This window comes from Podarcis vaucheri (assembly GCF_965113315.1).
Source record: "Podarcis vaucheri genome assembly, chromosome: 3".
Taxonomy (NCBI): Eukaryota; Metazoa; Chordata; class Lepidosauria; order Squamata; family Lacertidae; genus Podarcis; species Podarcis vaucheri.
Genome location: NC_138761.1, coordinates 39,567,999 through 39,592,460, shown reverse-complemented (window position 1 = coordinate 39,592,460; position 24,462 = coordinate 39,567,999). Strand labels below are relative to the sequence as shown.

The 24,462-nt window shown below is 43.0% G+C and overlaps 1 protein-coding gene across 5 annotated transcripts in view; it reads right to left on the bottom strand.

Annotated features, from left to right (window-relative positions):
- Nucleotides 1-24,462, bottom strand: part of MDGA1 (MAM domain containing glycosylphosphatidylinositol anchor 1) — a 252,615-nt gene that overhangs the window by 159,223 nt on the left and 68,930 nt on the right. For all 5 annotated transcript variants that reach the window (XR_014217394.1, XR_014217395.1, XM_082214811.1 and 2 more), the window contains exons 2-3: nucleotides 11,308-11,447; nucleotides 6,688-6,862 (exon numbers count right to left, since the gene is read on the bottom strand). Coding sequence is in view for 3 of the 5 variants with exons in the window: in XM_082214811.1 (XP_082070937.1) it covers nucleotides 6,688-6,862; nucleotides 11,308-11,447 (315 nt within the window). In the remaining 2 variants the exon portion in view is untranslated. The remainder of the gene's footprint in view (nucleotides 1-6,687; nucleotides 6,863-11,307; nucleotides 11,448-24,462) is intronic.

The window sequence follows — 24,462 nt, the reverse complement described above, 5'->3', positions numbered from 1 at the left end:
ATTTTGCATTATGCTTCCTCACTGTTAACAAACCATATGGCAAAAGAAACCTGCAGATGTAATATTTTTAACTGTGTTCTGATATTTTAAGAACCATACCTATACTTGTGCCAGTTGACAGAATTTAAGTAGCTTGTAGTTCAACTGCAGGTAGGGAATTAAATTTCTAAATGACCTCCCAATTTCTTCCTTTTTTAAAAAACCTTCTTACATCCAAAAATCAGAGAAGAGTTTAGGAGCAAGATCCTTTCTCCTTGATGTGTTAGTTTTCTACATGCATAAGATTTCTGGGGAAATCATTGCGGGGGAAACATTCAAAATTGCAACCCTGCCCACTTTTACTGTGAAATGGCACCATGCAGGAAGAACTCTACAATGTGATACCACTAAAGGCACTGGTTTGTTTAATGAGCCTCCTTCTTCCAAGGTATCTCCAAGATCAAGCAGGCAGAGAACCAAGGAGCCCTTGAATCAAACACCATCATTCTTACCATCCATCTATGTTACTGCTCCATTTAATGATCTACTAATATGGAGAGACAGGGCTAAATCAGATTAATGAAACTTGTCATCATGTTTCATATGCTGCTTCTCCCAGACAGTTGGAAACGCCGATGGGGGAAGGGGATAGCCATTGAACTCAGTTGGTGGATCCCAGTCTTATACTGATGTGGACCAAAATCAGTCCCTTTGTTTTAAAGTGAAGGATCTACAAAATTAAACTAGTTAGAAAAAAATTGCTTGCATAATGGAGTTTGGTTCCTACGGAACCCATTAAAGCAGAGCCTGCTTTCCCTTTCCCCCCGCCCCTACCATTTCCACCAAGCTCTTTTACGCTACTGGGTTTCAAAGAAATTGATTTAGATATATACAAGCCTGGAAAATCTGGTTTCAAGGGGAGAGATGACTTTCTGCTAAAAGCAGACATTTCCCATCAAGACACTTGCTTGGACCAGGCTATTTGCATATTTTAATGAGGCGCGTGTTTTGAAGAGACAGTGTTTGTAATGGAGGCTGAGATTCGTTAGCCTGATAATATGGGTCTGCAGTTCAGACACACGGACAGAGTTGTTAGCTGGGAGGCAACAGAGACAGAGAGAGGAGAGGAGAGACACAAAGAGATGTACAGCCAGATTAAAGCCCCTTCTGAAACACTTGGTTAGGAGATTTGCCCGATGTGTGCTAACTCTCCGCACTGCCCCAATTCCTTATTCTGTGCCAAACCCTTTAATATCGCTCTCCTATTTTCGTTCTAAGTGCCAAGGCTCCCTCTTCCCTCTACAAATCTTTTTGTGAGAACCTGTTGTGACCCCAGATAGAGGCGGCAGACTCATTTGGAAAGATGATTAAATTCCCCAGAATGGTTATGGCTCAGAACTACACATTCCCTACAATGTGCAGAGGGACTCTCATTTATATTAATGGGAGAACGAGACCTTTGTGCAGTAGCTAAACTTTCAGTTATTTTATTTTCCCCGTGCCTTGAGATCATATCCACCATTCAAGTGAGAAAATATGCTTCCCATTGGACTCATCACTATTTCTGTCCCTGAGCAGCCTCTGCATTTTGCTCTTTCTATTCCCTTCCTCGCTGCATTTCCTACTCGGATGGGGCTTCGGGGCCTGCGCTCTTCCTTGTTCCGCGAGCTAAAATATAAAAATAAGAATCAGTGACAATGAAACAGCTGAAATAGCATTACTGGGCTTCAAGAGACGATAACGCAAATTGGGCTACAGTATAACTCACCTGATGTAAATCTCAATTATCTCCAGGCCTGATTCCCTCATTCATTTTTTTGACATGATAAAGTAGCTATAACAAGGTGACTTTTCCTTCCCAATTTTGCCAGGCAAGTTTTTCTTCCAAATGCTCCGTAGTGTGGCGAGTCCTCATCTTTATCCGCTGCTGGAGAATCTGAATTCTCTATCAGTCTCCAGGATGTGAAAACTATCATCTCTGGCCATGCTGGGGAGCATTCAGGAAAGACCTTGCTGTGCCAAAGTGGCAGAGGAAAGTATAGCTGTAGTGGCTCAATCGTGTCAAAAATAAAAGTAAGAAATGAGCATGAACCTCCCATTTATCCAAATTCACGTCTTTGTGATTCAATGGGCTGGTTTGAAATTAAGAGGGCTTTGTGGGCTCTATCCTTGGATAAAGCAGTTAACATTACCCTATGATGATGTAATGGTGGGCCAAACATTTTTTGTTTGGGGGGGAGGAATCTTGCCTTGTGCACTGATGGGTTTGTAACAAAAATGCCCCTGAAAGGGCAGGAGGGTTCCAATTTGCTTGAGTCAACAATGGTCTTGCCAGCATCAAGCAATGTAGAGCTCTGGGAGTGGAGCTGTTTCAGTGTAATGTAGGGAGGGAGGTGGCTACATGGGTTTGGGTATCAGGAGAATCTGGCAGCCACATGAACAGAGCTGTAAGTGGCATGGTGGGATCAGTGTGGGCGGGGCACAAAAGGATGACGTCATACTAAAGATGGGCCAAAAACCACTCCCCACTTTCTTGGCTCCTTTCATCTTCCATTAAATTGGGGAGTGATTTCCTATAGCTTTTTTTTTTTAAGGGGACAGGAGAACTGAAAATCCCACCATAATTTCCTGTTCCTCAACTTGTCTGTAGGAAGATGCTTGGAGCCCCAGGAAGTTTGTATGCACCCTGAAATCTGGCACCACAAACTCCTTGCTTCTCTGCAAGACTCCATTCCACTCCAGCTAAGCCTCGACATCTCCCTACAATAGGTAGAATAATCCAAAGGCTCAAATCTTAGCAAAGATAAGAAATATTACTGACAACTAACATTTACATAGCGCTTTTGAGAGTTCAAGGCACTTCACAACAGCTCCCTACTAAAATGGCCTACCCAGTAGAATAAAGATTTCATCTAAGCTATGTTACAAATTAATTCAACTCACAGGTTGGTGACTTGCCAATTGATACAACCATGTGGGATGTTTCAATACCAACATAACTTTTAAATGTCCCTTCCTTCCATCTGGCTTCCCTTTTTCTTTCTCCCAACATGGAAAGGCTCCAAGCAGCAGCTTCCCTGATTAATGCTGATAACTGGGGACTTTGTGCTAGTGACAGCAGTTTCCTACATCCCCAGCACACCTGCCTGGCTGGCATTAATTGAAACACAGCAGCAGGCCGCCTGGCTTTCTCCTGCAGGGGTTTATGGGAAGCTTTGAAAACAGATCTGGGTGGGGAAATGGCAACACATGACCTAATGCTCTCCTGCAAACTGAGAGCTGCTTTGGAATTCAGTCTACAAACAACTTTGGCTCTTCTGGAAGGGCACCATCTTCTGAACAAGGATGGTCAACAAGCAAGACGATGCTCACGGCTGGTGCCATTGCTATTACTTCAGTGGAGCCACCTTAGGAATCTGTGGCTTGTTGTCTACTTGTGTTTTAGTCTTTCTTTGCTAGCAGTGATTTGGTCTCAGTCCCAAGTGGGGACACGAGAGAAATTTGGTACAATTCACATATGAGGCCTGATTTGTACTTTCAGAAACAACAGACAACCGAAACGCTGACATCCTTTGAAACCTGAACTTCTCTGAATTTTCCAGTGCAGTTCTCTAGCCAAGCAACGTGTACAAAAATGCATATACTTGGCTAAAGTGTGCATACAAATGCATGTGAAAATCACATGCAACAATGCATTAGATTATAGAGCATATGTTTGCTAAAAATGTTTATATTAGGAGAAAATTTCAATAAAATACTGATGAACTTTCAGGAGGACTTGCAAAAACAATTAATGGACTGAGGTGGAAATGTGGAGAACCAAACTTAAACTGAAAGAAACTGAAACGGACAGATTTGGCCATGTCAAAGTCAGAGACACACACTACTGTCATCTCAATTCTGGCTAAACAGAATCGATGCCCAGCGTCTATCTCCAGGATCAGGGGCACCATGAGTCTGAATACCAATTGCTGGGGAACAACAGTGGGTAAAGGCTCATGTCCTACTTGTGAGTTTGCTAAAGGCATCTGGTGGGTCACTGGGATGCTGGAAAAGACAGGTCTTCAGTATGATCCCACACTCATCTTATATTCTCATCTGCTGGCAGTGGGATCATGTTCTACAAGGTAATCTGCAGGGTCCTTCTCCAGGTCAACAGTATAAAAATGGATCTCTGTGCTTTTGTGCTACATTACACTATGTGGTTCAGAAGACACCGTATGTTAGCCTTGCGTCTAGCCACTAACAGCTGAAAATCTACAATCAAGAGTTACACGCTAATGGCAGGAGGGAAAGACATTGTGCCAAACAGTTGAACATGCAGTTAAAGGTCATCTATGTAAAGGATTAACTGGGACCTTCCCAGTCCTCCCATTCATGCATCTATGAAGCACTCATAAAATACAGACTCTTCTGCAGGGCAGGAAAAGAAAAAGTAGTAGAAAGGAGGCAGCATATTACCAAGTCCATCTGCGGAGTAGATGTTAGTATCAGAAAGCCCTTGGCCACCCAATTTACCCCATAGCTCTAAAGGTCAGAGATGCATGAAGAACAGCAGGAGTCTGCATCAGCTTAGATCCAAACAGCATCCTAGAAGCAAAGGGAAACCCCACAAGGATAAAGCCCCACTTTAGTTCTCAACTAAAGTGCCCGGCATGAGTTATCAAGTTCAGATAAGCAAGGAGAAGCACAGAGGAGAGGAGGGGAGAGCCTAACCTTTCTAAGAGAAGCTCATGAATTTCCAAGAAGGACCACAGCTGGCGTCTATTGGGATTCTGTCACCCCATCTATGGGGGCAACAACAGCAAAATGGATCACTTGACTGTTGGAGACACATCTGTTTTGAAACGTCATGATCAGGGCTAATGAAAGCAAGCCCTGCCATAGGACAGCAAAGATTCTGGAAGAGGAGGGCAGATAAACAACTCTGAATGGGGTCCTGCTTGCTACCAGTGGGACCCCATGAGAAACTCACCGAATCAAATTTGGGTGTGTACAGTGCAGCTGATTTGAGTGCTGGATAAGACAAAGCTGTAGGCAGCCTGAGAAAGCTCCATCAGACTTTGATGCCTGTCCATAAATCCTAGAGTTAGAGACTAGGGTGATGGCATATCAGCAGGCTCCAGGAATTCTCTTTGGTACAAGATTCGGGTGTGTGTGATATGTGCGCTTGTTTGGGCCCTGAGTGAGAACTGGAGTGGACCAAGTAAGAGCTGGGAGGTGTTGAGTAGAGAAGTATCTACCAATATATAAATACCGATATAAACTCTGAATGATATTGAGGGTTTTAATTGCTTATTTTTGTAACACTTGTTAGTTTGCTACCCATCATTTATAGATTTTTTTAAATAGATTAAGCAGTATAGAAATTGCCTAAATGAAATAAATAGGGCTCAGGTGGACTTCTAGGAGGGGCAGGGGGAAGTGGATTTTAAATAATTTTCCTATCTAACATATTTTGAAACCTAGCAAGTTACAACATTGTTTTTCAAAACCTGCTCTGAGGCTGATTGGCTGGGAGGAGGCAGCAGTGGCTTTTAGAGCCCTATAAAATTCCCCTCCCAGGCTGCTGTGATTGCCACTAGGCACCTACAAAAGGAAGCAATAAGTATTTGTAGACCAAATAAAAGTATTGCATCCCATGCAGATGGGATCAATCACCACTAAAAGCATGTGAGGAGGAGACTATACCAAACATCCCCTCAAAGCATCAACTTGTAGGGATATAAAAATGGGGAGGCGAGGGTGTGTTGAATCACACGTCTGATATATGAGGCACCCAAGCTAAGAAGCCAGAGGCTTTGAAAATATCAGAATGGAAGGTCCTTTTAAATTAAAGGGATAGTGAGCTTCCTTCTTATTGTAGTCTTACATTTATTATGTTATTTATTTGTCACATTTGTGTGACTATGTGAGTTGAGGGTGATAAACATGTGAAGTGGGTTAGGCTGAAATAGGGCAATACAAGATTATTGTTTTTTTAATCATGGTGACCTCATACAGCGATTAGGCTGGCATACGGTGTCCTGTTTCAGGCGTAATGCTAAACCATGGTTTGGCATGACATGAATGAGCCAAGCCAAATGTCAGGTTCATATACTCTCCATCATACAGCCATGAGGAAGGCATCCAATCACTGGTTTAAGTTAAGCATTACATCCGAACTCGGGGAACGTTGGGTAGTTTAAACAGTTAAGTACACCCATGTAGGACAGGATCATAAACTATGGTTTGATCTTTGCTTCATTCAATAAAACATAGTCTAAACTAATGAGAGTTTCCTCCATTCAGACATAAGCTGGTTAATCTTTTCCTTGTGCTCATGAAGGGATAGGATGGAAGCATATGAGCCTGAGGTTCACTTCTCTTAATTCAGGTCACATCAAACCATGGTTTAGCATTCTTCTTCAAGGACACCCAAACCTACCTGATCCAAGTCCAGCACTCCACTCAAGACACCACTCTCTTTCTTATTCATATAGTCATTCATAAATAATTTAGTCCCCAGTTAACCACATTAAAAAAATGGTCCGGTATTCCAAGATCAGCACCTTCAGGTAAGTGAGTGTGGCAGTAGCAGTGCCTGTCCCTTTGCCTCTGAGGTATGAGGATGCTTCTAGGTCAATGCAGAATTTCACTAGCCAAGCGATCAGATACCGGCACGCAGTAGAACTGTGGGAAGCTTTGGATGGCCACAAAATGACTTACACTGCACATCTACTCGAATGGACTTGATGGCAGGGACCCCAACCCCATTCTCTGCTTTACAATAATAGCGACCCCCCTGCAGCCTCTGGATCTTCTCAATCCGAAGGGTCTCATTAAACACCGATGTCTCTTGGAATTTGTCCGAGGCGCTGCCAGCAGTTTTGGTCCACCTCACCTAAAAGAGGGAATGAGAAAGACAGAGAAAGAGAGAAAGCACAGCTATAGGACACAGACAAACTTACCATTGGGGCCTAACACAGCAAATCATTACCAGCTCTCACATCTTGTGCTTGCTATCTATCATCTATCTATATCTATCTATCTATCTATCTATCTATCTATCTATCTATCTATCTATCTATCTATCATCTATCTATCTATCATCTATCTATCTATCTATCATCATCTATCGAAAATATGTGCCTGCTTTGACCCAACCACCACAAGAAAACAAAATTCTCGGCAGAGGGTCTTTCAAACTAAAACTCATCTCTTTAAAACTTTACAGCAGCTCTGAATGCAGCTTATTTCCCATCTGTTAGTGCCCTAACCGAAGCCTGAGCAAGTCTTTTTCATATGCAGTTTCACTGGTGGAACGCTCTGCTGCAAGAGACCAGGGCCCTGCAGGATGTGACATCTTTCTGCAGGGCCTGCAAGATGGACCTGTTCCGCCATGCCTTTGGTTGGGACCCAGTCTGACCCCCCTCCTTTTATAAGATCCTGCATGTAAGTGGCCTCCCTAACTCTTCCCACTGGCCCATATAAGACTAACACAAATAGTTGGCCCTGGTGAGCACTTAATGTCCCCAACACTTAGTTATAATTTGTGGGTTGTCATCTGATTTTATTTTGATCTTAATCTGATTTTAAGCTGTATTTTAATTGATTGTTTGACTTTATGTTTTTAACGTATTATATATTTTGATGTTAGCCGCCCTGAGCCCAGTCCTAGCCAGGGAGGGCGGGGTATAAACAAAATTATTTATTATTGTTGTTGTTATTGTTGCTGTTGTTGTTGTTATTATTATTATTGTTATTGTTGTTTTTGTTAGGCTGCTGGTGAGAAGCCGAATCACATGGCTTCCTGGACATATGAAGGACCATGGCTTGTATGAAGCTCTGTAGCTCAGTGACAAAGTATAACCTTTGCAAGCAGAAGGCCCCAGGTTCAATCCTGAACATCTTCTGGCAGGGCTGCGCAAGACTTAAAAGCCACAGCCAAAGTAGACAGAACTGAGATACCGTATTTTTCGCCCCATAAGACGCACCGGCCCATAAGACGCACCTAGATTTTTTGGGGGGAAATAAAGGAAAAAATTTTTATTTCCCCCCCAGGTGCGCTGCGCTACACCAGGAGCTTGGGGCGTGCTGAGCTCAGCGCGCCCCAAGCTTCTAGGTGCGCGCAAGCAGTCCGCTGCCGCCCCAAGCCTCGCGCACCCGGTGGGATCTCCTGCCGGGTGCGCGAGGCTTGCAGACACTCGCCCGAAGCAGGGGGAGCCCTCCCGAGGGCTCCCCGTGCTTCGGGCGACAGGCTGCCGCCCCAAGCCTCGCGCACCCGGTGGGACCTCCTGCCGGGTGCGCGAGGCTTGCAGACACTCGCCCGAAGCAGGGGGAGCCCTCCCGAGGGCTCCCCGTGCTTCGGGCGACAGGCTGCCGCCCCAAGCCTCGCGCACCCGGTGGGACCTCCTGCCGGGCGCGCGAGGCTTGCAGGCATTCGCCCCATAAGACGCACCCCGATTTCCCCTTCATTTTTGGAGGGGGAAAAGTGCGTCTTATGGGGCGAAAAATACGGTAGATGGATCAATTGTCTGACTCAGCATAAGGTAGCTTACTATGTTCTGAGCAGGTGGTTTAGCCAACAATAGCCATACCTTCACCCCAGATACCTGCAGGCTTCACCAGCAAAGTTATGGCTAGTGTGAACTATGTGAGCAGGCTAGATAAATTCAACTACCCTCACAGCTGTGCGAACAATGCTTTGGGTTCCTTGTGGAGACCATGCCACCCAGGCTGGCATATGAACCAAGCCAGGAAGGTGAGGGGGAAAGAAGTAGGCGGGAAGACTCAGGAAAACAATACTGTAACATCTTCATGCATTTTCACAAAAATACGTAACCCAAAATATTTGGGAAATTCTGGAAGAAAACATTGCAAACATTTGTGTGAGAGAGTAGAGGGGGAAGCCATTTCTACCTCAGGCTATAACTGCTTATCACTTGTTCTTTCTTAGTAGAATAACACTGAGAGCTAGGGCACAATTATCCCCGTTTTGCAGAGGATGAAGCAAAGATCAAACGTAGTGATTTGCTAAGGGCCACACGAAGCCTAAGAAGGGTGGTGGAGAAATGAGTGTGGGTTCATACTGTATACTATGAAGGAGAACAACAATATCAATAGCAGCCCACAGTCCTGACTTTGATCCGACTCCCCTCCTTTTCTACAGACCTATGTACTAGGGAAATTCAGCTTGCAGATGATAGGGTTCTATGGCCTCCGCCCAGCACCCCACATAGTTCAGTGTTTCTCTGCTAATGGGTGCCCATGAGGGATTTATTTAGCCTTTGTCCTCTCATTAGAGGCCTGAAGCCTCTCAAAGTGCATTCTGTTTGCTTGGCTGCTTCAGTCAGTTCTTTAATCTTTCCTCAGCTTTTTTCATTTCAGACTCATTTATTTAGTTTGACCACATTTTGGAGCTTTAATGACTAACTGAGAAAAGAGAAAGGAGAGGATAAAACAAAGGTTAAGAAAAAGAAAGCTTTGATTGGGAAATGCAGGGGGTGTCAACAGAGAGAGTGAATGAGGGGAAGCAAGCGGCTGTTCCATTCACAGTGGTCATTGACCATTTGCTTATGTTAATTCATTTAAATGTGTGCACATTTTAAAATTGCCGGCTGGCTTGTGTGGAGGAAACCAGATGAGTAAAGTGACAGAGGTGTATGGGGGGGGGTGGATAAAAGAGAGTAGAAGGCAGGAATTGGTGGCAAACATACTCATGTTCAAAAATTCAAAAGTCAAGTGTGTAAATCATTCTTCTGCGGATATGCCAAGTTGTTTATTTATACATTAAGCATCCCACATTCTGCAATACCCAGATTCCTCCTGAATCTTCAGTTTCTCTCTGTTCTTCTATAATAAATGGAATCGTTTATATTTCTAAGCTCTCTGCCTTGATGGTATCTAGGTCTGGTAAACCATGCTCTAAGCAGAATGTAGGTGTTAACTCTGCATAGCTGTGATTCTCATGTAATCTTTATAATCCTTATTTATGTCTACAGAAAGAAAATAGTCTGCATAATCATCCATATTTGTTACTATAGATCAACTGCCCTCTGCAATGGCTATAGCTAAGGATTGATTCACACGGTGAAATCTTTCAAGCACCACTTTCCCACGCACTCAGGCTAAAGTCATCTGGTGCTGTTGTCTTTTGAAGCTGCATTTGTGGTTACAAGGAACAAGGCTTTCTCTGTAGTGGTGTTTCCCCAGGAAGGTCCACTTGTATTTCAAAATGATTTCTACCTTCTCTCCCCGCCACCACAGTGGGATTATAAACTACCTTTTGAGTCTGTTTTGAGTCTAATGCAAACAGGTGGGATTCTAATCTTTTATCATTTTTGTGACAACAGAACATGGAGAGGATATTAATCCCAGATTAGTAAGGAATCAGAAAGACACATCTTAAGAACACCATACAGGGCTGGTCCAAGGCATTTTGCTGCCTGAGATGAAGTACATTCCACATTAAATGCTGGAGATAGAGCAGCTTTCTCCATAATGCTTGAGGGCAGCAGGCTAGCTTAGGGGGTGCAGGTCAGGCCATGTGCCACAGCACTGCTTCTTTCCTCACTTTGCCTAATAGTAGGGCCGTTCCTGAGGGAAATGGGTGCTTGCCCAGTGAATAGCTCTCCCAGCTTGAATTCTTTTAACTAGTTTGCCCTCTTAGGTGCATTGTGTCCTACATCCTATTTTGCAAATAGCTACTTGCTTGTGAATCCACAGAGAAGATGACTGGCAGTCACAGCGATTCAGCTTCTGTGACTAGTAAGGCTATGCAAGAGCAGGAGGGAAGTGCTGTGATTTCTTCTGCTCTTAATGTACCTTACTCCCTGGACGCCCCTATCCAATTCATGTCATGTTCTCCCGGGTCCATTTAGGCAAGCACTGGCTGGCTTTTAGTGATGGTGTCCCTAGGATGAGAGTCTTGTCTGCACACATCATTGTCTACTATGTTGGGAGCGTCTCTTACCCTCGTACCATGGGACTCCAGTAAAGGTCAGTAACGCTTCAAAATCATATCCTTCTGGGAAATGGGTTGACTTAGCATGGTCAAGTATCTGAGTCAGCAATCTCCAAATACAAATGGGCAGAGGTGGGCTCAGAATTTCTACAAAAGGGAATGCTTGAACTGAAGATGGAACACTACAATATCCAGCTGTGGCAGCAGAACAATGATTTCTGCAAAGCATTTCATTAATCAGGACATTGGCTATTTCTGAGCTCCTCACTCACAGATGTTCTACAGAACATCTACACTAACATAGAGGGGAATTCCTGGAATTTGGCAAAACAGCAGATAAAGAGTGAAAGTGCTGCAGGTGGCAAAAGGGACAGAAAGGTTACCTGTGGCCGTGGGTGCCCCGTAACCAAACACTGCAGAACAAGGGTGTCACCCTCCCGAATCGTGTACACTCGTTCACTGATGTTATCTTCTTTTACAACGCATGCTTGCCCAGCATGGATGATTTGGGCCTGAGCAGGAGCTATGAAGAAAAAGAAAGAATTAGGGATGCTAATATCCAGTGCAACCCATGCCCACTCAATGAAGCTCTATTGATGCATTACTAACACATGGGGCATATCCATGTTGATGTGGAGCAGGGCTATACTTTCAGCCCCTAACCCCAACGGCCAGGTCTTCGTTCTGCAGCACCTGTGGCTATATGGACTTCTCTGCAAACATGGGAGCCCATACTCATGGTTATGGGCTCCGTGCAATTGGAAAACTAACACAACCATGTTTCCTCATCATGCAGAGCTCCTGCTTGTGAGTAGGTGTTCGTGTTGAACTACTCGGCAAATGGATGAGCATTCTGCTGTTGGAGCATTTAACTTTAGTGAGAGACTGCTACAGTGGCTAAGCTATCTGGCCCTGGGCTTTTATTGCAAACACTGCAAAGGCTATAGCAATCTCTAAAAGAAAAGAACACCAGACTGCACAGCACAAATAGCTACAAGAACCACCACAGCTCAAGCCTGCTCAACCACCACTGCTATTTCTAAGTTTGCTCCCTTTTGTATGCATTTTAAAACACACAAAAAGCAAATCTCCATAGGTATTCGTTCCTTTGTTTAGAGATATTAAATTTCCAAGGGTACAAACATTCATGCTACTTTGCAACACATGAACCCACCTTCTATGAGTCAGACAGTTGTAACTAGAACTGTCTAGCTGTCCAAGCTCTTGAGAAGAAATGTTCCCTGACCTGAGATCCTTTAGCCAACCTGGGACCTTGTGAATGAAAAGCATCTACTCTGTCGCTAGCAAGTTGCTGCATTATTGCAATAACGCAAGCAACCACCACCAATGGATGCAAAATACTTTGAATGGGTAATGTATTATCACTTTTGTGGTAGCAGAACAACAGTACAAATGGTGGATTAGTGTTTAATCTGGACAAGCTACCTTTCCACTTTAAACTAGTGCCCATGGTGACCAATGGTCACAATTAAATGCAATCTAAACAATCAATATTAACTACTTCATTATTTTAAAATTGCTAAAAGGATTAATTACAGACAGGACAGAAAATTTTAAAAAATTAAATATCAACCAAATAGCAGTCAACTAGACAAATTAAATGCCTGCTTGAATAAAAATGTATTGAAGAAGTATCAAAAAGGGAGTGAAGAAGTCAAATGGATTTCTCTGGGCAGAGTTTCATAACCTGGTTGCAACCACAGATAAAGCCCCCCGCCAGATGAACCTCAGATGCAAAGCTTCCCTGGGTGAGCAGGATTATAGAGTCCTTAGATACTCTGGTTCTAAACCATTTACAGCTTTAAAGGTAGTACCCAACACTTTGAACTGAGCCTGGAATAGACTAGAATAGTCAGTACAACTGGTTCACTGAAGGGATTCAGAGGACCAGCCTTAGGTAACCAAAATATAGCTGCAAGTGTAACTAGGTACTCTTTACTTCACACTGGTTGTGGGAAAGAATGATGGGGTTGACACAACTATTGACACCCACGATTCACTGTTATAAAGATTATGCATTTATGGTGTGAGTCAACTACCAGCACCTGGAGACAAAATGAGCGATAATCATCTTCAAGAGTGTTTGTTTGGAAGAATTCTTATCTACATCACATTCCAAACATCTACTGCAGACTTTGCTTTCTTAATATGGTGTGGCATCTGTTTGTTAATGAAACAAAGTAAATCCAGAAGGAAAACAGAAGGATAAATGTCTCAGGAGGCCTGGTGACAAGACTACAAAGAGATGACTATGATGAAATCTTGTAAGTGTGATGTATGGCAGAATCCTCTAAGGCTGCTGGAAAGATACAATACTCATATTTCCAAATAAGCAAATGCAGCAAGCACAGTCTCATATAATAGCTCCAAGGCATTCAGAATCTTGAATAAAATTAAGGTAACCTTAACATGAATGACATATGGTAAATTCAGATGATTTTGGATTATGGTGTGGATACTGGAAGATTCATTACACACGTGATGCAGGAGCCTCTGACTAAAATTATAGTGCCAGGATAGAGACTCAGCTCCAGGCCTGCCATGAATGATTTCAGTATGATTGGAGCTTAGCCCTCTTCATCTTCCATGGGCGAAGGCATAGGAGGACCATGTTTAGATACAGTTGCTGGTTTCATTCAGAAACAAGGTACTCAAGAGTCGAGTCCTTCTGTGCTCCTTGAAAAGGTGTGCTTAGTTTCCAGTACCATGTACAGGCTGGAAGATGGTGGGTGATTTCCCACTAACTACTTGCACATCATATAAGCACTCTCTCTTAGTTTCCTCTAAGCCCTGACTCAAGAAGAGCTGGTCCTATGATTGCAGCACAAATGAAAAGCTGGGAATTGAACTTATACCATACTTTTCTTCCAACACATGCATTTCTCCTCCCACCTACATAAACAAATTTCAATTTCAGAGTGGGGGAGAGGCTTTGTAACTGAAAAGAATGCTATTTTTTCATCACACCAGGATGCAAATTGGGAATGCCAGTTCTACGCCTGGATTGGGGCCAACTGAGTCACACTTTGAGAACAGACATTAGATCTATACAAGCTACCCACCCACTGTATGAAATGTGCTAACAAGCTCTTCAAAAATAGACTGGATCAATTGCAAACCCTGGTATCTGTCAGATGACAAATGAAACCTGTGTGGCATTTTAACTGCTAGTAAACTTGTTGTGAATTAACTTGTTCTAACTGGCAGATATTTATGAATGGATAGCAGTTCTCTATGGATCACCACCACAATTGCTACACAGGAGCTCTCTTCCCTCCCTCTTCTCCTCTGTTTCTCTTTCCAGATGACTGGTGATTTATTGGCAGGATTATTCCACAAGTACTATCCAAACAATTGTGGATTAATAGATTCAATGTGTTTACTAGAACGCCTTTACAGCAAATACGCTGGAGCTCATAGCTGCCCCTCCTTTCCCTGCCTTCAACATCTGCAGAGACCTCCTGCTATTATGCTCACAAGAACCTCGGCTGTCATTAAAAAACAAACATGCCCAAGACAGAATGCAAAGCTGAGCAGATGGGAGGCCTGCCCTTCCCAGGAGGACGAGGGATTAATGTTTACTAAGTACACCAGTATTGCGAGGATGAAACATTTATATAAACCTAGAAAGGGGGATTTGGGGCTTGTGGGAATAAAACTACAAGGCAAAAAAAGTCAAAAGGACACTATAAAATAGCTCCACGACAAAGCTGCCACATCATTCCACCTTCAGGCTCTATGGGATCAAAGTTAAATAAATCAGTGGCTGCTTCCTTGCTAGCATCCAGCTTGTTGGTGGCAAGGAAAAAGAATATGCATATAGAAAGGAGAATTCCCTGGATACCAAGATCCAGGTTTGGGGCAAGGACTCTTTGGTGAGAGAACCCCAGCAATTTTTTATCAATATTTTCATAGTTAACAGATGTGGCATATCCTTTCTTAAACTCCACTAGGTTAATAATCAGCCATTTTCTTAGTTAAGCATTTACCAATTATTTTATTTAATAGTTTGTACATATGCAACAAGAGGCTTATCAGCTGATAATTCCCAATTTTTCTTTTGCTTATTTCCTTTTTTGAACACTATTACGTCCTTGAAATTATTCCATAAATTTGGGGCCTTACCTTGCTGCAGGCATTCATTTAATAAGTTTTGCCAATATCTCAGCCATCTCCTCTTTCGTTTCTAACTTCTTGTATTACCTTTTGTCGGGGGGTTCTGTTCATGGTCATTCTCTTCTGTAGCTTGGGATTCATAGCACACCTGCATAGAATCCTTCCACAGTCTCTAACATTTGCTCTCTACTTGTTATCATTTCTCCATATTTATTCATCAGCGCACATTCACAAGATATCTGACAGTTCAAGAGACAGGTATCACAGCCCTAGTCTAAGAGGCTTGTGGCTACTGCTACTGATTCTCACTTTTTACATACATGCTATGGGATACAGGGGATTGTACTGTACAGAGGCTGCTGCCTGAAGCATTAGTAAACAAACTCAGCAGATGACTGGCCAATGTCACTGTATGGGGATCTGGTGTATTTTTTTTAAATGAAAATAAAATTAAGAAATAATCAGCTTAAAGCTAAGAGCAGCTCACAGAGAATCTGACTAGCTTAGCTTAGAGCAAAGTGATTTTAAAATAAATCTACTCTGAACTGGTCTTGGCTGAGAGGCAAGTAGACTTGCCAAAGTCTTGCCACAAAAAAGAAATAGAGATGCTCTGAAATTCTCTTCAGGAGAATGGATTTTTTAGCAAAGACCTATGGGCAGGGATGCAGAGGTGCTGGGGTTAGGCTGTGGAAACTTAGGCAGCAAGGCATAACAGCCTTTGTGTCTTGTTATTGACTGCAAGAGTCATGACAGCCAGAGCTTGACAACCAGAGCTTTTCACAGCGTGGAGCTGATGCTGATGGGGAAAGCTTCACCTGTTGATTTCTGCTTTGTAATGCAACTGCTAAAGGCACAGAGCCAATGTCTATATATTTATTAATGTGGCAACTCAAAACAAGGGGCTTATGCATGCAATAGACTCCTACTTTTCCAGTTTTGTGCTTCAGCGTACAACAGAACATATGGAAGGCAGAGAAACAAATACAGTATGGTATGGGACTTCTGTGCACCAACAGCTCTCCATGTGTGCGTTCTTTGACATGTGGCCAGCCCACAACTCCCCATATTGGCTATGTGAATGGAAGACTCAACTCTCTTTAAGAACATACTCACACACCAGACACTGCATGAATCCCTCAAAATCCCTCTGTGCAGTGGGAGGTAATGTAGTTGTAACTCCTCCTGTCCATTCTCTCCCCTGTTCTGTTTGTCTCCTCCCTTAAGTGTTGTGCAGCAGATCTGCTGGCCAGGGCAGGTACAGGAAAGGGTGGCTGATGGGAGAAGGGAAGGAACAGCAGGGAAGAGCTGCGGTTGCCTCCCCCCCCCTGCTGCACTGAGAGATTTAAAGAGAAGTCGTTGGTATCCGGGCTGCAAGATGACCATTTCCCCTGGGCTATGTCACCCAGGATGTAGCTCAGTAATAAGTGAACACTAAATAGTTGTGAGGTTGGTTTGTTGCTGTTGTTTTTTTGGTACCACCCAAGCTCCTTTCTACGCCATTAATCCTGGATTTCCCTCTCTGCTTTACTTTAATCAGGAAAGTGCCTGCATTCTGATGGCCCGTTATTGCATTTAGTCCGGCTGTTATGTTGAACTGAATGTTTTAATTCTAACTTATAATAGTTAAAATGTTGGCTTGATCATTGCCAAAAAAGCACTTCTTTCCCCAAAGCTGCTTTTTATGAACATGACCATCCTTTCAGTAGCAGAAGTCTCATAAACCTCACATATTACGGCAATAATAGTATTGTACAGTACATTGCTTTAGGCATAAAGGTATTTTATTCACTTCAGTTTCCTTTCATTTTAATGTATATATACATCAAAGGAAGGGCTTGTTAGAAACCTTACCGTGGAGGTCAAGTGCATGTGACGGCCAGGCATCTCCTATGCTGGCTTAGCAGAAGCAAAAAGCTGGGACGTAGTAGAATGTTTGGAACCTTGAAAGGCTTTATGTTTCCTTAAAAGCTGTACCTCCACATATTGGCAACTCATACTTTTGCTTCCAACATTTTTACTTTGTTTAACACAGCCTTCCCCAGCAGCCAGCATAGCTGATGGTCAGAGAGGACTCTAAATATAGGCCAAAACATCTGGAGGGTGGTGGCACCTCTGTGTTTCTTTAAATAACTGTTATTCCATATTAAGTCATTGTTTTCCTCCACCAAAGAATCTTGGAAACAGTAGTTAAGTAAGCTGAGAGTTTTTAGGAGATGCTTAACAGATCACATTTCCCAGGATTCTTTGGGGGGAACTGTAGGGGAACTAAGGGTGCTGGGAATTATAGCTCTCTATGAAGGGGTAAACTACAAGTCCCAGGATTCTTTGGAGAAAGCCATGACTGTTAAAATGGTACAAGGGTACTTTAAACATACAGCAGGGATGTGAGCTTCTAGTATTGTCCATTATTCAAAACATACAATGTACTAATTCCCTCACTGTGGTCCATTTTTATATTTTATTATAACTATATAAAATAAAAATATTGCTTATTTGTTCTAATTTGTTATGTGCTTTCAGCAAATTTTTCTTTCTGCGTGGCTGCTGCCTCTGTAGCTTTTTATCCCTGACCACTTTTGATCTAAGCAGCCTGCGATCACTTCCTGCCTCAAACGAGTTTAGTACTGTAGCATTTTGAATAATGTGTTTATGATTGGTTAGGAATCACAATAATGCTAAAGCAACCATAGAAAGTAAATTAGAAGTACTACAAATTCACGAACAACTTCCTATAAACATAGAACAAATTAATGAACAAGTAACAACAGTAATAATGGAAAGTATTAAAGAATTAAGTGAAAATATAAACATAAGAAACCTGAAATTGATTAACAGAAAAGCAAAGAACATTAAACAACATAAAAAGGGATGCTTGAAAATGTAGATAATAATATTAATGGAATACAGAAAAAAGCAAAATGAAATAATAATAAAAGAAACAATAAAGGAAAATAAAAACATAAAATGTTTGAGACCTAATCTGGGACAAAAACAAATACACACTCTGTTGAATTACCTTCCTTTTGTTCTCCATGATGGCTCTTCTCCCAGGCAATTTCCTGAGCATGGAAAAACTGGTTTGGCCTGCATTTTGACCCTGCTAAATTCAGCATTTGACAGCCCATCTCAATACTGCAACCTAATTGCTTAAACTCCAACACCCACTAGACCCAAGAATTTAGTGGAGTCAAGGCACCCACAAATCCATAACAACATCTTACTGCTCTACATTATCCAGAAGCATAGGTAGAAATGAGATACTCAAGGAGGTATTCAACTTCTGCTAACACTGGTGCAATAACATGTAAACCGTCAAAAAATCACTTCTGAGATACAGAGCTTGTTCACACTGTGAGATATTCCTGTGGAATAGCACTAGAGTGAAATTCAATGACTATGCTCATAACATCTGGTAGTCAGATGTAGGCACTAACAGATGTTCCTTTTGCAATATTCAAGTTGTTGTCCTTTCAGGAGGAACAAATGTTCCTGCTAAAACTTAATCAGAAAAAAACAACAGCAAAGGAAGTAATTTAACACAGCCCCATGCTTGACTGTCATGGTTGCTTTGTGCTAAGTAAGAAGATCAGCAGTCTGGTTGCGTTCATATGTCATGCTAAAGCATGACAACAAGCCTGATACATGGGCACTCCCTACAAGGGAGTAAAGCCACAAGACATTTGGGAGCTTTCACTTCTTTTTTCCCATTAACCACTGTTTAGTGTTTCAGCTGAACCTTAAACTGTGGTTAATGTTAACAATGGTCTGTTAAAACAAGCCAGTTTTAGAAGCATAGTAAACAGCAACCAAGATTGAGGGCACAAGGAGAAGGGGACAACAGAGGACGAGATGGTTGGACAGTGTTCTTGAAGCTACCAACATGAGTTTGACCAAACTGCAGGAGGCAGTGGAAGACAGGAGTGCCTGGCGTCCTCTGGTCCGTGTCCATGAGGTCACGAGGAGTTGGACATGATTAAATGACTAAACAACAACAACAACAACAAAACAGCCACCACAGTTTGTCAATTTGCACAACACAAAAAACTATAGCTAATGGGAAATGGAAGCAAAAGATTCCTAAGTATGCCTCATGGCCACTCCAGAGACAGGTGCGGGAGAGCTCATGTACCTTGAGGTTCACTGTGGTCTGTTCTCACTCTGGGCATTTTGGTCAAGGGTACAGCAGAGCAGCCATGGTACTCTTGGTCCCATTAGCACCACCTGTTGCAATTTCTAGCTTCTTGCACACCATATTGTCTTTGCTAAGAACCTAAGAGCCTGCTGGATCAGGCCAAAGGCCCATCTAGTCCAGCATCCTGTTCTCACAGTGGTTGACCAGATGCCTGTGGGAAAGCAGCACAAGAGCACTCTCCTCAAGCAACTGGTGTTCAGAAACATTGCTGCCTTCAACAACGCAGAGCACAGCCATTGTGGCTACTAGCTATCGATAGATAGAAGCATAGAATCACAGAATTGTGGAGCTGGAAGGGAACCAGAGGATCATCCAGTCTAATGCCCTGCAATCTCAACTAAAGCATCCATGAGTGTCAGGGAACTGACATCGGAGGGAGAGGCGAAGGGGAGGCTCCCAGATGATGCTGGCGAAGCACCCAGCAGCAGGGGGAGAAACAGCTCAGTAGAGGGGGAAGCCATTCAGCGCAACACCAGGGATGAAGGGGGGCAGACGGGGGAATTGGAGAGAGGGCTCCAGGACTCTTCACTGGACATCAGTGAGGAGAGCCCAGGTCCTCCGCTACCCACGCCTTCCCTGCGCAGAAGACTCCCGCGCAGTGAGAGGAGGAGGAGACTGGGTGTCAAACAACTTTTATGTTGGAAGAGGTTCAAGAAACGCCCACTGACGGATTCTGCCAGTGACTGAGGCAGCCACCATGAGAAGGGGCTGTGCAGTCAGAAAGGTTTAACAAGGCAAATTAGCCAAGAAAGGCACCAGCTTACGCACGAGTAACTCATACCCATTACAATGACATTTGGTCACCCAGTCTCTGCTTAAACACCTCCAATGAAGCAGAGTCCACAACCTCCCGAGGGAGTCTGTCAAACCAGAAAGGTCTTCCTGATGATTAGTTGGAATATACTTTCTTATAACTTAAAGCCATTGGTTTGAGTCCTAGCCTCTAGAGCAGGAGAAAACAAGCTTCCATGTGACAGCCCTTGAGATATTTCAAGATGGCTATCATATCTCCTCTCAGTCTCCTCTTTTCCAGACTAAACATACCCAATTCCTCAGCCGTTCCCCATAAGTTTGGGTTTCCAGACCCTTCGTCATCTTGGTTGGCCTCCTCTGCACACATTCTAGCTTGTCAATATCCATATTAAATTGTGGTGCCCAGTTAAACTGTCTTGTCAGTATCCTTCTTAAATTGTGTATATGCTGTTCCTTGCCCTTCCTAGAGTATGTATCAAGAACGGTCCTCTCCATTCCATTATACCTACTATATTTACTCTCTCCTTTAATAAGCAGCACTCCTGCTGGCCTGTCTTGGCTCGGAGGCTTCTTGTATTAGCATGTAAGCATCTATACACAATTTCTCTCTCCAGAGCTGCACTCCCCCTGTTCCTGCTCCACCACCCCACTGGCTAGGCCAGGTGAGCCCAGTCTAAATGAAGGCTCTTCTCTTCCCTTTCATCCTACTGCCCTTATCCATTCCAGCTGGCAAACTCCAGGGAAGTCTATTCTTCATGCTGTTAATGGAACGGAGGAGCAAAGGGGGCTGTTTTGTACAAGTGCTCATTCTTCTGCAAGAGTTCTCTGTAAGTTTCTTGCAAATGTCCACATTTTAAAAGAAGGTAGTAGTGGTACAATCTACGACGGAAACAGACAAGCAAGGCAGCTGCCAGCAGTCTTGAAAAAATGACAAAGCTTAGTAGGACATCCTTATTTCAAGGCTAAGCCTGTTGCTGTGCAAACGCAGGATTCACTTTATAATTTGGCAGCTTTTGAAAGAATAGCCAAATAACAAAGACGCAGAAAGCCATGCCATACAAGTCTGAGCGGCAGGGCCCCGTGGAGCAGACAAGCCCAGTGAGCATTGCAAAGAAGAGAGTGAACCTGCCGCACCGGCTGTACTGGAACCATCTGCTCAGGCCCTCAAGACTTTGCCTGCTGGTTCTCCTACAGCTCTGATCTGAAGCAAGAGGCGGCCAGTGCACAAGCTTTGCACCTGGCACCAGGAAAGGAGTAAATCCTAAAGCCTGGGGATTTTGGCATTTAATAATAAATCCATTCCATTTCCTCCCACCCCAAGTTGCTATTTTAGGCTGCTTTCAGGTGTCTTGTAATCTCACGGCAAAGTAGTAATAAATCATAACCTGGTAGCAGTTCCCCAGCATTCCATATGCATGTGCTTGTTATTGGGTTGGTAATATGAAGGTACTCATGGGGGTATGTCTCTGCCATCAAAAAGATTCCTGAGCCACATTCCATAATGTGCCATAAAAGGCCTCTACTGTCTCCCAAGGAATATAAACAAGTAGGCTCTGTATCGAGTTTGCCATTTTCCAAAAATTGAAAGAAGTGGGTAAAAAAAAACACAATCAATGCAGATAGGCTTGTAACTATGGTTACCATGGTTTTGAATGCCTGGCCTGTGGCCTAATCTGAACCCCCACCCCTCAAAAAAATTATGCCCCTTGAAGACGCCACTATTTTGAGGCAAAAACAAAAATGAATACAGTGGTACCTCAGGTTACATACGCTTCAGGTTACAGACTCCGCTAACCCAGAAATAGTACCTCAGGTTAAGAACTCTGCTTCAGGATGAGAACAGAAATCATGCTCCGGCGGTGCGGCGGCAGCAGGAGGCCTCATTAGCTAAAGTGGTGCTTCAGGTTAAGAACAGTTTCAGGTTAAGAATGGACCTCCAGAATGAATTAAGTACTTAACCCGACGTACCACTGTAAAGTAGATTCAGCATTGGGGTGAGCACAGAGGTTTATACCTCTGTGTCTAGCCCAGTGCCAACTAAGGAATGCAAATGCTTGTCATCAGATTGATCATTTGAAGAGTAAGGAAAGGAGGTAACCTCCCACCTCAGCTAAGCAGCATGGATCAGCTGTGTGTGTGAGGGAGAGAAAGAGTGGTGACACCCATCTCTAGCATCTTTTCAGATGTTTCATGGGGTGGCCACATCCATCGCTCACATGTAGCCCTGGATGATCTGCCAAGGGTAAATGCAGGCCTTGGGCTGAAAGAGATTAGCCCTGGATTAGGAGAATAAGGAATTGCCATAGATGAGAAGGAAATGTGGCAAGGCCCATTTATCATTTTGGGGGGAGCACATCATTATGTCAAGAAGATGAACAGAAATTTGGTAACACGTTGAAACAGCTGTAGCTGTGGTAGATCAGACATTTTGTATGTAGAAGGCGGCACGTTTGTTTGGTGGCATTCTAAACAAAAGGATTCCCAAGAACAGGGTTGGGGAGGACCTCTGAATGATATTTGGTAGAGCCACTGCCAAGTTACGCTGGAAAATACTTGTCCCAATGGCTCAGTTGTTTCAGTGTACAATAGCTTCATCTTTTCATATGCTATCTCTTTTTTGTGGTATGCTGTAATCTCCCATAGCCTAAAACACCTGGGAAAAAATGCAAAGCAACTGGCAGAAGGAGTTTCCATTTTAGTGGGCAAACTACGCCTCCGGGGAAATCTGTAAGAAACTCAAAACAGCAGGTCCCTGATCTCTGGTATTAGTTCGAAATGGTTGCTGAGTGCTTTGTGTAAATGGTATAATTAGCAACTTACGTTTCGTACAATGTGACACAGAAATGTTTTATTTTGCTTGCTGAAAGGACTACAAGAGTTTTCAAGGGAAGTATGGTTCTTTAGTCTAGGACACAGGACAGCTGTTTCAGGAGGGGCCGTCACTCAAGGGATAGCTATAGCTGAGGTGCAGAGTACATGCTTTGCGCACACAAGGTCTCAAGTTCAATCTCTTGGCACCTTCAGTTAAGAAGGACCTCAGTTCACTTCCAAGGACTTTTACCTAATACCCTAGTGAGCTGATGCCATTGAGGGTAGACAGAACTGGGCTAGATCCATGAATGTCTTGTTTCAGCCTAAATAGTAAGTTAATTCGGTTTGCATTTTAAATGTGAGCTTTCCTAATTTATACTTTCCAAAACAATACAGGAATCAAAACACAGTCATCCTTCAAAATTCAGGCTTCTCCAAATTTTGCAGTGCATTTCTCCACACAACTAACATCTACAAAAATGTAAATACTGAGGTAAAGTTTGCGTAGAAATGCATGTATTGGAGAAATTAGTAAATAAGAAGGCATTATAATGGGGTAAATGTTGGACAAAAACTGTGTATATTAGAAGAAATTTACACAAAAGCACTGCTGATGAATTTTCATGAGGATTTTTAAAAAGAATTCTGCAGACTGATGTGGAAATGTGGAGAACTAAAGATTAGTAAAATGAGAAACTGAGAGAAACTGAAATTGACAGATTCACTCATCCCTATGGATAAAGCAGTTTCATGCTTTTATAGGCTACAAACAAACAACAGTTCTTAAAAGATCTGAAAAGAGCCACCATTGCCTGTGGTGTACAAACTCACATTATTATTATTATATCACCACACTTCATCCAAAGATCACAAAAGATACAAAAGAATGGGGGTTGCAAACATTTTAGTCAGCAATAAGCAGTCCCTTCAGTTTGGCAATTTAGCTATATCAGGTTGGTCATGTGGTATCACGCTGTTGTGACTGGCTAGGACCACTTTAGGGAGGAGACAGAAATCATGATCAGAATTTTTAAAAGGGCAAACATTTGCTGCAGTCCTATTAGTCCCATTACTGTCTATAGTCAAATGGTATATATGTTTGCAAAGCACTACAGAACCTTCCAATACCTGTTGGCCAAAGATGATAGACAAGTGTACATATCATGGGGAATGATGGCTTTGCGGGGATACTTATAAAAGTCTGTCTCCACTCTAAATTTTCTTGACCTGTCACATACTGCCTCTAGTCAGACTATATACATTCATTGTTTTCAATAGAACTTGCTTCGACATTAAGTGTGTTATGCATCCTGGAAATTTTCTTTCTCAATCTTACATGAGGTAACACACTAACCTCAGACACCAAAGTATAATGGGCTAATAGAGTGAAGATGCATCTCTGTTACAAAGGGAGCAGTTTTGCATAGTGACTTTTTCTGACTGCCTAAAGATGACATAGTTAATTTCTTTCTAGGAAAGGTTGGTGGCTGCATCTCTAAGGAGATCTTCTTTCATTATTCCACTGGTGACATTCATTACCCTATCAAGGATGAAGGCTGCAGGCACCACCGAAATTTTAAACAAAAACAAATAATCAGGTTTCTTTCCCTTCAGCCTTAGAAAGCCAAGCACAATATTGATGGAG